Genomic DNA, 14,731 nt, shown 5'->3' with positions numbered 1-14,731 from the left:
GTGTTTCTAAGCGATTTGAAGAAAAAGAGCGAACATGTGTAGATTGAGTCCATACGGTTCTCATATTTCCTCATTTTTTCCGAGGTCGTCATTTAGGAACGTGGTGGGTAGCCGAAAACGTAATATGTTGACGATTTGTCACCTAGCGTAAAATGTTACGCTTTGGGAGTGAGAACGTGTTGATTTTCTGGTATAAAGCTTGGATTACAGGAGCCAGTCAAACCTGATGCAGTCCTCAGCCTGCTTGTTAAAGCCGACTCCTGTGATATGCACACTACTCCTTTAAGTATTTGATCTCTGATAAGTGCCGTGCAGTTTCAGTTTTGCTTCTATTCAACTTTGACCTTCAGTTTCCGCATGCCTTCTCACGCATTCTTTGTTGATCCGCAGTTCATCATTAGCCGTCCTCACAACCGGACTGTTGGTAAGAGCTCGTTTTATTTCTAAGATTTAAGGAGAAATCCAGCTGGTTTTAACTTCTGTGTACATGTTAAATTAATGCTGATGGCAGATATAACTAAATATAAGATGAAGCATTTTCACATTAGGGTCATGATGGCAGTTAGGAGTATATGTACGGTTGGAGGAGGTTAAATCATAGAGTGAAGTATAGGAAACATTGGAAGGCTGAGGGAACCTGAATATCTGAACCTTTCAGTATTTACAGTGGCAACATTTCAAGATCATATTTATGAAAAAGGAAGAAGTTCTCTGTCTAAACATGCAGTCAGGGTCATATATGTTTATATTTGGACTGACACAAGTTTGGGTTTTTACCCGTTTGTTGAAACATATTCCAATTATAGTTAGAACATGGACGTGATGTGCAGACTCTCAGCTTTCATTTGAGGGTTTCCAAATTTAAACTGGATGAAGGCGTTAAGAGTTGCAGCTGCTTAACACGTGCCGCCCTCTTTTTAAATGGACCAAAAGTAACTGGACAATGACTCAAAGGCTGCTTCGTGTTCAGGTGTGGGCAGATCCTTTGTTATGTCTTTATCTGTTTGTGTTGTGGTGCTTGAATTTGGATGATTTTGCTGTGAACAGACAACATGAGGTCAAAGGAGCTCTCCGTGTAGGTGAAACAAGAAATCCTTAAACTGTGAAAACAGGAAAAAACATTTGAGAAATGGCTATAATATTAGGAAGGGTGATATCTACAGCTTTGATCCTGAGAAAGAAAGCATGCACTGGAGAAAGACCAGGACGTCCACAGAAGACACCAGTGGGATATGATGGCAGAATCGTTTCCATGGTGAAGAGAAACCCCATCACAGCAGCCAACCAAGCAAACAACGCTGTATCGATATCCACGCCACTTCACGAATCCAAAGGCTGGACTGGACTTTGCTAATAAACATTTTAAAAAGCCGGCACAGACCTGGAAAAACATTCTTCGGACAGATGAGACCAAAATCAAGCTCTACCAGAATAAAAAATGGAGCAGGCGCAGAACAACTCACGAGCCAAAGCACACACATCATCTGTAAGACCCGGTGGAGGCAGTGTGATGGCGGGCCGTGGCATTGGGACACTAGTGTTTACTGATGAGGTGTCACAGGACAGACGCAGCCGAGTGAACTCGAGGTGTTCAGAGACGAGCATGAACAGGAAACGAAGAAGAACAAGAACTAAACCCTCACCAGGGACCGTGACAGCAGGAGCACACGCTACATATAGCTGGACATTGTCCATGTGCTAGATGTGCTCCACGTCATTGCTGTCTTTCCTGGAGCATGTCTTTCATTACTCATCAGTTTCTAAGTGGCATTTTGAAGCCTTCAGGGACTCAATTAGCTGAGGCGAAGCGTAACAGACCGCAGCCAGCGGCTGCGGTCTGTTACGTCAGAGGCCACACCCCTACTAATATAAACTTACACAGGTGAGTTATAACTGTACAGGTGTTATTAGAGGGGGGGTATGAGATACTGGTGGAAGAGCGAGGAACATCTGTCTGGTCTCAGGCTGATTTTGCAGATGTTCCCTCAGCCGACACCGTCCCTTAGCCCCTAAGAACAAAACCGAAACCAGAGATTCACAAATGTGTCAGTTTAAAACACGAAGCCTTTAAATGACAACCAGCAAACATCTGGAAAAAGCAGCACGAGACTTCTAGGAGAGACGGGGAACGTTGTGCCATCCCAGCTGCTTTACACGCAGATCCTCTGTGTCCAAGAAGTTGGAGCTCTTGTTCCAGGCTGTTCCACGGCACGTTATTAGGTATCATTTATGTTGCAGCAGACACAACTTTCACCCTAGATTATGTTGCTTTTACTTCCCGGAGCCTTTCCTCCCATTACTGAGAAATTCCTCACCGAGACATGTGCCAGGGCTTAGTCGAGGAAACTATAGGCTTTGAGTTGACTCTTGTTAGCAGATGTGGGTTTGAGAGTCCGCACAAGCCACAGAAGCTTTCATCGCCCGTCTCTGAGAGCTCATTGTTGTTTTTATCAGTAGCGTAGTCGAGGAAACCCATTACCGTTAAGCCCAACAGAGCATTCATTTGTGTGCTTTATGTCGTTTTTTGGCTGCACTGCCGCCTCGATGTGCATACCAGCTCTAATCCAAACCAAACAAAAATAAAACTGTGGCTCACTGAGATCAGGCTCTTAATCACACACAGATTAAGTTCACAGTATCGCATGTTTGACGGCTGCTGATCTTCTGCTAATATTACCATGTGTGCTGCCTGCAGCAGAGTTTGGAAATATTTGATAAATTTCATTTCTTCACACATATTTACCTCATTAACCTTCAGCACTGTGCAGTCAGTGTTGAAGTTGTCATAACACTGATAATCTCACTTCTAGCTCATGATGTAAGCAAGTCTTGGTCCAAAGTACGACCAACCGCTCAAGTCCGAGCACCGAACTCTGACGCCTTCAGTCCTGCCATGACCTTCACTGCGATCGCTCCATTGTTGTTTCCATATAACACGTTCTTTGGCACTGGTTCCATCTCTTTACTTTCAGTGAAAATGTTTGATCTCAGGTAATTATGGCCCTCACAGGTTTTGATGATTAGTCAGTCAGGCTGTTGGCAAACACAGAGAAGTTCCAGGATGTGTTGCGTAGATTTTGTTCCCTGCAGGGTTTAGATGAAGAAACACTGCAACCGCGCTTGCTGGGAGCAAAGGAAACAGCAGGAGAAAAGAGGTGGGAACTTGAAAGTAAAATGCAAATAATCCAGAGGAGGAGGAAGAATGGGAGGAGTGAGAAAGTGAAAACTGGAGGGTGAGACGGGACAGAAGAGAGGGAGTCCATGCTCTCCAACCACGTGTAGAGCAGCAGCTCCGGATAACGCACCTTTTCCCCCCTGAAGGGAACATCACCTGCCAAAACTTGTCCTTCTGGATGTTCATTCCTCTTTTAATTGATTTCTCTTTTCCTTGGATAGCTGGAGCCTTCCCCAGCAGCGGGAGGTACAACTGGAGGAGTGAAGGTTGGAAGTTTGACCAAAGATTCCTGAAAACGAGCCAGAGAAAGGATTTTCTTCATTCTGCAACTGCTGTTGAGTTTTCAGCTGGAGTCCAGCAGAGGACTGAAGACACTTTAAGCCATCTGCGTCCCGTCGGAGGGTCGGGGAGTGGAAGCCTCCGGAGGGTCTGCTTTCTCCCAGCTGTGATTTGTTGAGGATGTGAGTTGTGGGGCAGCAACAGCAGAGGATAATGTGACACAGATGATGGTTTTGCCGCCTGTGCCATGCAGAGGGAGAGGCCAGCTCTCGTGAGTGTGTTTGTGTTCCTGTGTTCTGTCAACATCATCGCCATCACACAAAAACCATGCAGCAGGGACCTCTACGTGCAGGTCGAGAGCCTGAAGGAGGAAGTCTCCGACATCTCCAAAAAGGTATGACTGCAAGCCTTTATCGCTCACTTAGAAACACACGCACTTCATCACGCAACGCGAACGCTTTTTAATGCCTGAAGGTCAGAAGCAGCTTTAGGGTTTCAGATTCATACCTCACCCTGCTCAGCTTTACAGTCCACACTGCTGCACTTCACAGGACGAACAGTGTGAACTGTGAACTGCAGCAGTATCTTCGGCGCCTTATCTTGAAGATATGTAAGCATGCTTTTATTGTTGAGGAGGATGAGTCACGTAAAATAACTACAGCACACGCCTAACGCACACGTAAGCTGCAGAGTGACTTCTGCGTAGAGAGAACAAGTTTGTCACACAGAGGATGAGCTGAGGGGAGGAAGGGGTTGTTTTCTGAGAGTCGTGCAAAGCTGCTTCAGCAGCATCGTGGATCGTCTCTGAGTCCAGACATGCAGATCGTTTTCAGTCGTGACTCATGCAAAATTAATCCACAGGAGTTTTTTCCCTGGAAAACAACTCTCTTTCAGATGACGTTAGCAGATGTCAGTGTCCCAGGAAAAATGAGTCCGCTCTAGAAATATTTGCACTGCGAGCTGGATGGATGCGGTTGTACTGCCGTAGTGTTGTTTGCTAATTAGCACTAAGCCTGCGAGCGCACTTGAAGAGCTCTTGGCTTCGGGGGCTTCTGGTCTCAGAGCGTTTCATCGTGCGCTCAGTCTGCAGCACACTGTGAGCTTTTGTACCTGGAAAATGTTCAGCTTCTCGTGGTTACGCACATGTGCAGCTAACTTTCTCTTTCCCTTCAGTTGTCGCTGAACTGCAGCCTGTACACACCCACCATGGAGGACTACGAGGTATGTGCCTGCACAAAGCACTGACTAACGATTCAGCCCGCAGCTAAAAATACCTGACAGACTAACAACTACAACACAAAGATCCTCCGCTGACTAATCGCTTCAGCTTGTGCACATTCAGGTTAAAGGTCACTGACAGTGGTGTTTGTTCAGTGATATTAATGATCTGCTGCAGCCACTGTTTAAACATTTCATGTGTAACAAAGCAACAGATGGATGTAGTGAGTGAGAGTGAACGTAAAACACAAGCACAGCTGTGACGCCGGGGTCAGGGGTCAAATTACAGAATAGCTTCATTAACAGGGACATGGATTCGCTGTGTCGGGAACACTGCAGGGTTCCTTCAGTGTCCTTCAGGGTGAGGAGAAAGTTTTCTATCCCAAGGAAAGACATGAGGCAGAGCAAAGGTCATGTCTGCAGCAGCTCCGTGTTGGTGGCTCTGCGGCTTCCTTTGGCCTCGACGTGCACGCTGTCACCCTCAGCGCCGAGGACGTTTTTGTCCTCATATCATTAAAAAAGGAAATAAAAGATAAAATATAATATTGATGTCATTTTTACGACCATGACAAAATTACATTTTCATTTTTAAAGCTTTTTCAACATAAAATGGACACGTTTGGTTTCTTCAAGTCACCCAACTCGTTCTGGGAATTCTCCAGATGCTGGAAGCTGCAGAGACCCCACAGGGTCAATAACAGGTCTCCTCAGTCTTTGGTATTTTCCCATCATCTCAGGTGTGACATTTCCTGCCACATGAATGGTAAATGGACTGGTTCTTATATTGCGCTTTTCTACTCTGTCTTTATATAACTAATCCATTCACTCAATCACACAGGCACTTCTTCTAAGTTCAAGTGCTGAGTATCTAACATTCATACACATTCACACTCAGAGCAACATGGGGTCAGTATCTTGCCCAATCAACCACTGACCTTCTCGTTAGTGGCTGATCTGCCACCTGAGCTACAGCCACATCTGACAGATAAATGAGCTCAGTGTGCGTTCAGTATAGCTCGGGTTACAGGTTGCTGTTTATCCATAATATGGTCATCTCGTGCACAGAAGCTCCACCCACTTGATGTTTAAACCCTCTTTTTGTCAGGATCAGCCAATCAGAGGACAGTGGGAGGAGCTAAAACAGCATGTTTTAGACAGAGAATGAACTGAGGGGGTTCACCGCGTGTCCGATAAAGAAGGATTATTTTGAACCGCCAATCATGCAAAGCTGCTTTCTGGAGCTGACTATGACTGCTGTGATTTTTTCCTTCATGGCATCATTCCTTTGCTCTCTCTCCTTTCTCTCCCTCCAGCAGATTTGTCCCAGGACCACGATGCAATGTTTTGCTTCTGAGATTATTGTCCTCATGCGTGAGTGGCAGCTCGAGGCCAAGTGGAAGAAATTGAATAGATTGCTGAATAGACTGGCGTCCATGACAAACCAGGTATGAGAAACAGCTAAAAGAGGAATTCACATTACTTCTAATGTAAGAGTTGTTTTAAACTGTGCATTAAAACTGAGGCCCTGATCATCCTGCAGGGAGAGTTTGGTTAGCATTGCTGCCTTTGAAGGAAATTTTATGGAAAGACTTGAGATGTAGGGTGTTGGGTTTGGTGGTCTGATGGCTTCATCAAACAATGACCTCCAGCTCCGATTGTGGAAGTTTGCATTACGTATGAGACGAGAAGTAGCACGTCCAAGTCTGAGACCATAGTTGTAATGCCAACTCCAGGTCAGAGCCACGTTTAAGTACCTCTGGGGTCATTTAGGAGGGACAGAGAGAGCCAGTAATCTGAGTGTGTCAGTGGCCTATGAGGAGGCTGTGGTGGAGTCCCATAGTGCAACAAAGAGGGACGCGACAAAGTTGTGGTCTGGAAAGACTAAAAACAATTAGACAGGTTGGTGTTACAATCAACATCTGCTGCACTGGGGAATCCATGACCCCAACACGACAGGCCCGGAGGAGAGCCAGGATACCCCCGAGTGATGAGCTCTCACAGCTGGCTTGGAAATACCTCAGGGTTGCCCCGGACGATTTAGGAGGTGGCTGAGGAGAGGCATGTGGCAGAGAATGAGGGTGAGGAGTTAAAAATATCTAATTGATGAGATGACTGTTATAAGATCAGGAGCTGCTCAGGTTCTGGCCATACAGAGTTGTTTCCTGTGTAATCAAAGCCAACACTGCTGGTGAGAAGAGACCAGTAAACAGACACTGAAGGAAGGACTGATGAAGTAATACTGTGGTCGTTTATTAAGTAGACCAACTATGACTAAAGCCATTTGTTAAAACGAGCTCCTGTTTGGAAATGGAAAACTTTATGAAACTCAGTGGAACAGATGAGATATTTTCTTGGCGTGTGCTTTTGACCTTCTCACGTCTCTCATTAATGTCACGGCGAGCTCAGAGCTTGTCTGGACTTTAGGAGGGTTTAGCTGCTGTGACTGGGTTTCCTGCACGAGAGCAAAACTGAGAATCACAAACCTGGAACATATCCCGACCTTCTGCCCCTGTTTTCAAAGAAAGATTGGGAACAGCCTGGATCAGCTGATATGCCAGAGCTGCTGCTCTTTCCCAAAAAAGGATCTGACGAAAACAAGGACATAGAACTCACACATAGAACCCGGACATAGAACCCGGACATAGAACCCACATATAGAACCTGGACATAGAACCCACATATAGAACCTGGACATAGAACCCGGACATAGAACCCACATATAAAACCCACACATAGAACCCGTACATAGAACCCACACATAGAACCCACATATAGAACCCGGACATAGAACCCACACATAGAACCCACATATAGAACCTGGACATAGAATCCACATGTAGAACCCACACATAGAACCCGTACATGGAACCCACACATAGAACCCACATATAGAACCCGGACATAGAACCCACATATAGAACCCGGACATAGAACCCACACATAGAACCCACATATAGAACCCACACATAGAACCCACATATAGAACCCGGACATAGGACCCACATATAGAACCCGGACATAGAACCCACACATAGGACCCACATATAGAACCCGGACATAGAACCCACATATAGAACCCGGACATAGAACCCACACATAGAACCCACATATAGAACCCGGACATAGGACCCACATATAGAACCCGGACATAGAACCCACACATAGGACCCACATATAGAACCCGGACATAGAACCCGGACATAGAACCCACATATAGAACCTGGACATAGAACCCGGACATAGAACCCACATATAAAACCCACACATAGAACCCGGACATAGAACCCACATATAGAACCCGGACATAGAACCCACATATAGAACCCGGACATAGAACCCACATATAAAACCCACACATAGACCCCAGACATAGAATCCACACATAGAATCCACACATAGAACCCACACATAGACCCCAGACATAGAATCCACACATAGAACCCACACAGACACGAAGAGAACATGCAAACTCCACACAGAAACGTGATGGAGTCCAATTTAGGAACTTCCTCCATATATTTATTTTTATTTGACTTTTTATTATTTTAATATTTATCACGTTTTTATCGTGTCTGTCCTTTTACGTTACGTTGTTTTTTTTTAAGTTGTGTTTTCAATTTTTTTCTACTTGGATTCTAACATGTTTGTGTTGATGGAAAGCGCTCTGTTGTTTTGCATTCACTGTACGAATAAAACCAACAACTAATAAAAACTTAAACGCTTAACAACAAGAAGTTTGTCTTTCCTCTGAAACATTTATGGGATGATCTGTGATGGAAGATTTATTTTAATTTGATGACGATGACATGGACGCCAACACGTTGGCAGTTGATAGCGCTGTTGCCTAACAGCAACAAGGTCGTGAGTTTGACTCCACCCTCTGACTTTTCTGTTCTCCATGTGTCTGCGTGGTTCCCTCTGGGTACTCCGGCTTCCTCCCACAGTCCAAACCCATTCCGTTGGTAGGGTTGCGACAGACTGGTGACCTGTCTGGGATGTACCTGCCTCATGCCCTGTGGTAGCTGGGATAGGCTTCAGCCCCCCTGCACCTATATTGGATTATGCAATTTTAAAGTCAGTCTCTGGGTTTTTTAAGGCACCTCACTGATTCCTTCAGAGGAGGAACTGCTCTTTATTTAAGCACAAGTTCACATTTGGTACTTAGAAGTGAGAATTTTAATGATAATGTAACCATTACAGGATTAAAGCCCACAGTGAGGAGCGTTGCTGGTAGATTATGTCACGTGAAGAGATATCAGTGTTGCTTTTTGTCCCAACTATATTTACTTCAACACTGTGATGTAAGCTTTGTTTCAGTTACTGGTTAACAGCACTGTACAATCCATTACTGTACCATCTGCACTGATTTGAACATCGAGGCAGAACATTCGAGTAGAAGCTGAAGAGGACCTAGCATAGAGCCCTGGGGTACTCCAACATTACAGCTAAAGGCTGGTTACACCATGTCCCAAAGACTTATGGGTTGTAGGAAGTTTCTGGTGAAAACCTTGAATGCTCCAACTGCCCTTCAAGTTCCCATCTTCTTCCAGACAATAACACGCATTTCTGTTTCCTCTCCGCAGACGGCGCCAAAGTGTCGTCGTTGTGAGGTCATGAAGGAGCAAAATGCAACGACCTTTCTTGAACATCTTCTATGGACTGTTGAGAAATCTAACAGTGACTACTGTTAGGACTTTCAGGAGAGACTACATGGCATGACTTTCTTTTCGGTAACTTTCTATTAAACCTCCTGCACACAAATAAAGTGCAGAATGCATGATGCAGCTCGGTGGTGTTTGAGGTACAGCTAGAGGCTAATGCAGAGTTCTGGGTGGGAAAAGCTTGCTTGTGGTCTCATATCAACTCATCAGCTAACATAACATCTCACTGATGACGTCATAAAGAAGACACAGTCAGGTCCCAACTAAGCTGCAGTCAGATGCTGAGAGCACGCTGGTCACTTTAATGTGCTTTAAATATCTGTATTTGTATCTGCTAATAATGAGTATTATTATATTAATAAGGCTTCTACCAAGCAGTTGGACAGTGGCCTTGGTAAACTGATGGAAGAACACCAAGGATGGCAGGAGGAACACAGACCTGTCTACATATTTCACAACCACAGACACAGAAATGTGCGACAGTTTCCGAGCATGTGGGACTTCCTGAGGATCGCACAACTGGCTCCGTCGAAAGCCACTGCCACATTATTCATGCATCAGACCTTATAAGGCAATGGACAGCTGCAAGGACAGCACTGCTTACGCCTACTGTGGCCAAAATATGCTCCTATACAGCTCTGACGTAAACCTCATGAACATATAAAGCTTTTTCCACTTGTCTAATAAGCTCATTCTCTCCCTGCTTTGATCTGATGCTCCTGTATTTAGTTCAGTACAATAAACTTCATTTTGAATGTAAGCTGATACGCGCTCCTCACTCTTCTTTCTTGCACCTTCAGAATAAAATGACCCCCTTCTGTCTTTTTGTACAGCTTGGTTAGATAAACGTTCGTGTAAAGTTAGATGGTAAAAATGAATTATTTCCAGGTAAGTGAGCGTCAAATGGGAAAGTCCCAGAGTCATATTTTTAGAGCTTGGAGAGTTCTAGTGTAGCTTGGCATCATATCTACAAAGCCCCTCAGTTCATCCTCAATCAGCATTGACTCTAACAGCCCACAGGGAGCCTGCTGTGAGCTGGTCTAGAACAGTGGTTCCCAAACTTTTTTTGCTGGGCCCCCCTTGTTTTCCTCCAACCACACACACCCATATTTTGCTCCATTGCGGTTTATTTCACACCTCAAACATTTAGTAAACAATTAAGCAAATACAAGTAATCTGCAATAAATTACAGGTTGTAAGAAAATAAACTAATAAAGTCTTTTACTCTACGTCCTCACCTACACGGGTATTTTTGAAAACGCAGCTGTTTCGTCCACGTAAACGGCATTTTGAATCACGAGAACGGAGATTTTTTAAAAATCCTTTTTTGCGTTTACGTGTGGACGAGGAATACAGAGTTCGTCACACAACATCAAAGGTATCATGTGCCTTTATTCACGTCACGCTGTGTGCACGTTATTGTTTACATGAGATGAATTGCAGAATGACAGAGACAAAATACTGTTAATCTGACTGTCTGCAGGTTTTACATGCTTACATATACACACAGTTATTGTCCCTCCATTTACAAAGGCAGAGGCGTCACGGTGTGATTATTTTACATGTAGCTGTTTTTTTTCCTGTGTAATAATATTCAACATTGCTATCAATACATTTTTCAAAAAATCCCTCTGCAAAATGGGTTCAAAAACATAAACAACTGTTGGATGCTGTTTGTCAGTGATTTGAACCGGGGGAACAAATCGTGGCAGGATCAGCCTGATGTTATTTGTGTCCCGCTGTAACTTTACTGTATAAAGAGCAAACATCTCCAACATGTCAGGAGTAGTTAGTCATTACAACAAGTGTTTGTGAACTACAAATCAAGAATGTGGGATCCTGTTTGTCCGTGATTTAAACAGCCCAGCGCTGCTCCCAACGAAGGGAAAACCAATCCTGCAGGGAGACCTACCTCGGCACTTGTGCAGGTGAAGCCAAAGGAAGATTTGCTTCACCATATTTTTTAGTCTTTGGCTTAGAATGAAGTTGGTTTGGAAACATATTCAGCGATGCTTCATCTCCTGCTTTGCGTTTGTGTGGGCGCACGTGCTAGCAGTGTCCAAGTGTTGTTTTTTTGTTTTTTTCCCTTTTCATGCCGCGCCCCCCCTGCAATGGCTCTGCGCCCCCCCTAGGGGGCGGGCCCCACACTTTGGGAACGTCTGGTCTAGAAGAACCGTTCACTTCCCATTAATGGTAAATGGCCTGTATTTGTATAGCGCTTTACTAGTCCCTAAGGACCCCAAAGCGCTTCACACACACATTCACACACACATTCACACACTGGTGATGGCAGCTACATTGTAGCCACAGCCACCCTGGGGCGCACTGCCAGATGTCAGTATAATTCCATTGTACATTAACTGGATCGGCTCCACTATTTGGGAGTTTAGGCACTTTAGTACGAACAGCTGGAAACCATCTTGTTTTTATCTTCAGAGTCTTATTTAAACCAGATCCAAACAAACTAAGTGTTTGAGAGAAGATACGGCCTGTTTTCAAGTCTGTTTCCGTGGATACCTTCTACTCATGTTCAGGGTCCAGTGGGTGAGCATCCTCCAGCAAAAACTCAGCTGGCTCCTCTAAACTTCTCTAAAGAGCTCATCAAAGTGTGAGACATCGTTTCAGAGTGTCTGGGGGGGCTAAAAATGCTGTCCAACACACATGAACACACATGCATCAACACTACATATGAGCGGGTGGAGGGAGGTGTTAGTCTTCACCCCCCCCCTCTCCCCCGTTCTCTGTTGCCTGTTGAGGCGGGGGTGCTGGGAGGAGGAGTTGGCCATCTGTGGGGCCTCCCTGCTGCTGCGGAGTCGGGCGGTCTGCTTCTCTCCACCCCAGGGAAAAAGGGTAACACCACCTGGGTCTGGGTGCAGTTCCCCCCTCCAGGGGCAAGGGTACCTAGACCCGGTTCTTAGAGTACGCTTGGGGAGTGTGATTGTGTGTACAGCGTCTCTCTATGTCTGTCTCCACGTTGGGTGAGTGTGGAGTAAGTGCATATGAGAGCATGAGGGTGGGAATGGATGTTTGTATCTGTGTGTGCCTGTATGTCTGTGTCTATATGTCAGGTTGGGTATCAGACGCCACCTCTCTGGGGACATCTCAGGCCCTCCAAGGTTTGGAGGCCTATCTCCCCCCACTACTCCCCCTGCCAGTGGCAGACGCCCTCAGACATCGGTGCGTTGGTGGTTCTTTGTGTCCGGGGATGGGCGTCCAGGTACACACTGGCTCACTCCTTGGTGGCTGCTTATCAGGGCCTGGAGCCTGGGGCTCGCTCGGGCCACTTGGGGGGTGGGGTGCCCTCGGCCTCTCGGCCTGGGGCTCGGTCACTCAGGCACAGCTGGCTGCCGGCGGAGCTCACGGGCACGTCACTGCAACCCCCCCTGGCTTCTGCTCCGCAGCTGCTGAGTGACCCCTCATCTGGGACTCTCCTCAGCTCTTTCTGGGACAGTGGCACAGCTGCCCCTCTGTTGGTCTTCCTTGGTCTCTTGTGTTCTGGGGGCCTCTGGATGTCTGGAGTCTTGATCTCCTCCATACCTGCTTCATGCCCTGGAGGACGGGGCTGTGGCCCCCCCACACCCTCTAGCAGATCATTACATGAAGGAACCTTTTAAAAACAAGCGCGTCCATGCTCACAGGCAGGCACGTGCAGAGGGGGGGGCTAGAGGGGCTTGAGCACCCGCCCCTTTCCTGATGGGTGCCCAAAGTGCCCTTTTGTTGAGGCAACTTTTTTTTTTAATGTGTGTGGGCGTGCGGAGTCCTGTCTGGGCCCCTCAACAATAATATTTAACTATTAATCACAGTTTTGCTAAATAAAAGGATCTGGCTTGCATCAGTCACATGATCACATTTAACCAATGATCGCCCTTGACGGCAGAACGCGCTGGTTACGAGCCGGGAACGAGCTCACAAAGAGCACGCGCATTTTTTGCGGTCCGGAGCTGCAGGAGAAACACAAATTAACTCAGAGACACAGACTGATGCGACAAAACCAGTAAGTAGGTGTACAGCGTACACTGTAGTGTATAGCACCCAGGAGTGTTAGCTTATTACGGACACGTTGGTATGTTGAAACAAACGAGCGTGCTGCGTGTGCAACAGCGCGACAAACATTACCTGTCCTTTTATTAACTGCACAAGTAGTGCTGGTCATAGCTGCTGGCTACCTGTGTAAGGCTGTCATGGGTCTGTAGCTCTGTCACCGTTTTAGGGAACATATTTAGTTTTAAAGTAAGTTTCCGGGCTTTTCCTGCCTTTCTGGGGGGATTATATTTCACTAAAAAACGGTCTAATATGCATGTCTACATAATTATGCATTATTATAATTATAATATTTTAAAAAACACACGCTGTATTTTAAAGAACATACATTAAGAAGCAGATTATATTAGATTTATATTTTAAATAAGACAAAATTTGGATTTTACAGCAGTAAAATTATTGTATCTCTACAGTTTAAAAATGTAATAAGCTTTGCCCCTGCACAGAGTGGAGAGTGAAACAAATGGAATCATCATAAATACATTATTTCATATTTATTACTTCCCCCTCCTCATTGCTTTATTATTGTAGCTCTAGTAATAAATAATAATGTAAGGATTCTGGATCAGCACCATGATGCCCATAGTGTATACAGTATTCTGAAGAAGGTCTAAAATGTCACTGTGTGTGCATGTGTGTGTTTTATGTATATGGTTTAAAAAAAATATTACTCATGATATAACATTGTCCAGACATGGCTGGTAAGGACATGAGGAGGAAACAGTAGGAGCTGTGTGAGGCTACTAAAGGCGGGGCTATAACATGTTTCTGTCATCATTAAGTGCAAGAGTTGTTAGGTGTGGATAATTAGATTATAGTTTGTTGCAATAGCAAGTTGTGCCTTGTTCTCAGATAGACAGCAAGTGGAGAGTGATATATGAGATGATGGGATGGAAGGAAGAAGCAAAGAGTGATTCACAGGCAGAGCCGAGTTTATTTCTCACAGTTTTTTGTTGCCTTATGGTTCCAAGCGCTGTCACCAATCTTTGCATTTTGTTATTATCTCATGACACTTGTTTAATCAGCTACCATCTCTCCTATGGACTTTTTACTGTCTACAGATCAACACAGCCCTGCCCTCCAGCACTATCCACAGCAACCCCTCAACAGCAACATTGTACCCATCAGGTAAAACATCGGCTATGTTTGCTTTGCCTTGTCGCCACCTCACAACAGTGATATAGTATGATGCGATCCCATATTAGATTCTTGATGAATGTGTGCTGTTGTTATTCAGCCTGGTTCAATGTGCCCCTTTTTAACTTTGAGCACCCGCCCCTTTAAACCTCTCTGCACGGCCCTGCTCACAGGTGTACACACGGGTGCTCACACACACAAACTACACCCTTTTTGGCTC

The 14,731-nt window shown here is 45.4% G+C and overlaps 1 protein-coding gene across 2 annotated transcripts; it reads left to right on the top strand.

Annotated features, from left to right (window-relative positions):
* Window positions 1-3,259: 3,259 nt before the first annotated feature.
* On the top strand, window positions 3,260-10,050 carry il15l (interleukin 15, like). Of its 2 annotated transcripts, none has more exons than XM_087851752.1 (4): window positions 3,260-3,848; window positions 4,628-4,675; window positions 5,989-6,117; window positions 9,256-10,050. In XM_087851752.1, the coding sequence occupies exons 1-4, from the start codon at window positions 3,702-3,704 to the stop codon at window positions 9,361-9,363; spliced, it is 432 nt and encodes a 143-aa protein (XP_087707878.1). In that variant the 5' UTR covers window positions 3,260-3,701; the 3' UTR covers window positions 9,364-10,050. The 2 variants fall into 2 exon arrangements, with proteins under 2 accessions (XP_087707878.1, XP_087707877.1); XM_087851751.1 differs by having other exon boundaries at window positions 5,986-6,117.
* Window positions 10,051-14,731: the final 4,681 nt, after the last annotated feature.

The sequence above is a fragment of the Neolamprologus brichardi genome, chromosome 14, assembly GCF_056152115.1.
Source record: "Neolamprologus brichardi isolate AB-2024 chromosome 14, ASM5615211v1, whole genome shotgun sequence".
Lineage (NCBI taxonomy): Eukaryota > Metazoa > Chordata > Actinopteri > Cichliformes > Cichlidae > Neolamprologus > Neolamprologus brichardi.
The sequence above is the reverse complement of the archived record's forward strand: the minus strand, read 5'-3'. Positions and strand labels throughout refer to the sequence as shown.

Coding starts and splice junctions, on each gene's coding strand:
- il15l (XM_087851751.1), top strand. CDS start 3,702: ATGCAGAGGGAGAGGCCAGCTCTCGTGAGTGTGTTTGTGTTCCTGTGT. Junction 3,849..4,627: donor TCTCCGACATCTCCAAAAAG/GTATGACTGCAA, acceptor CTTTCCCTTCAG/TTGTCGCTGAACTGCAGCCT. Junction 4,676..5,985: donor CCACCATGGAGGACTACGAG/GTATGTGCCTGC, acceptor CTCTCCCTCCAG/CAGATTTGTCCCAGGACCAC.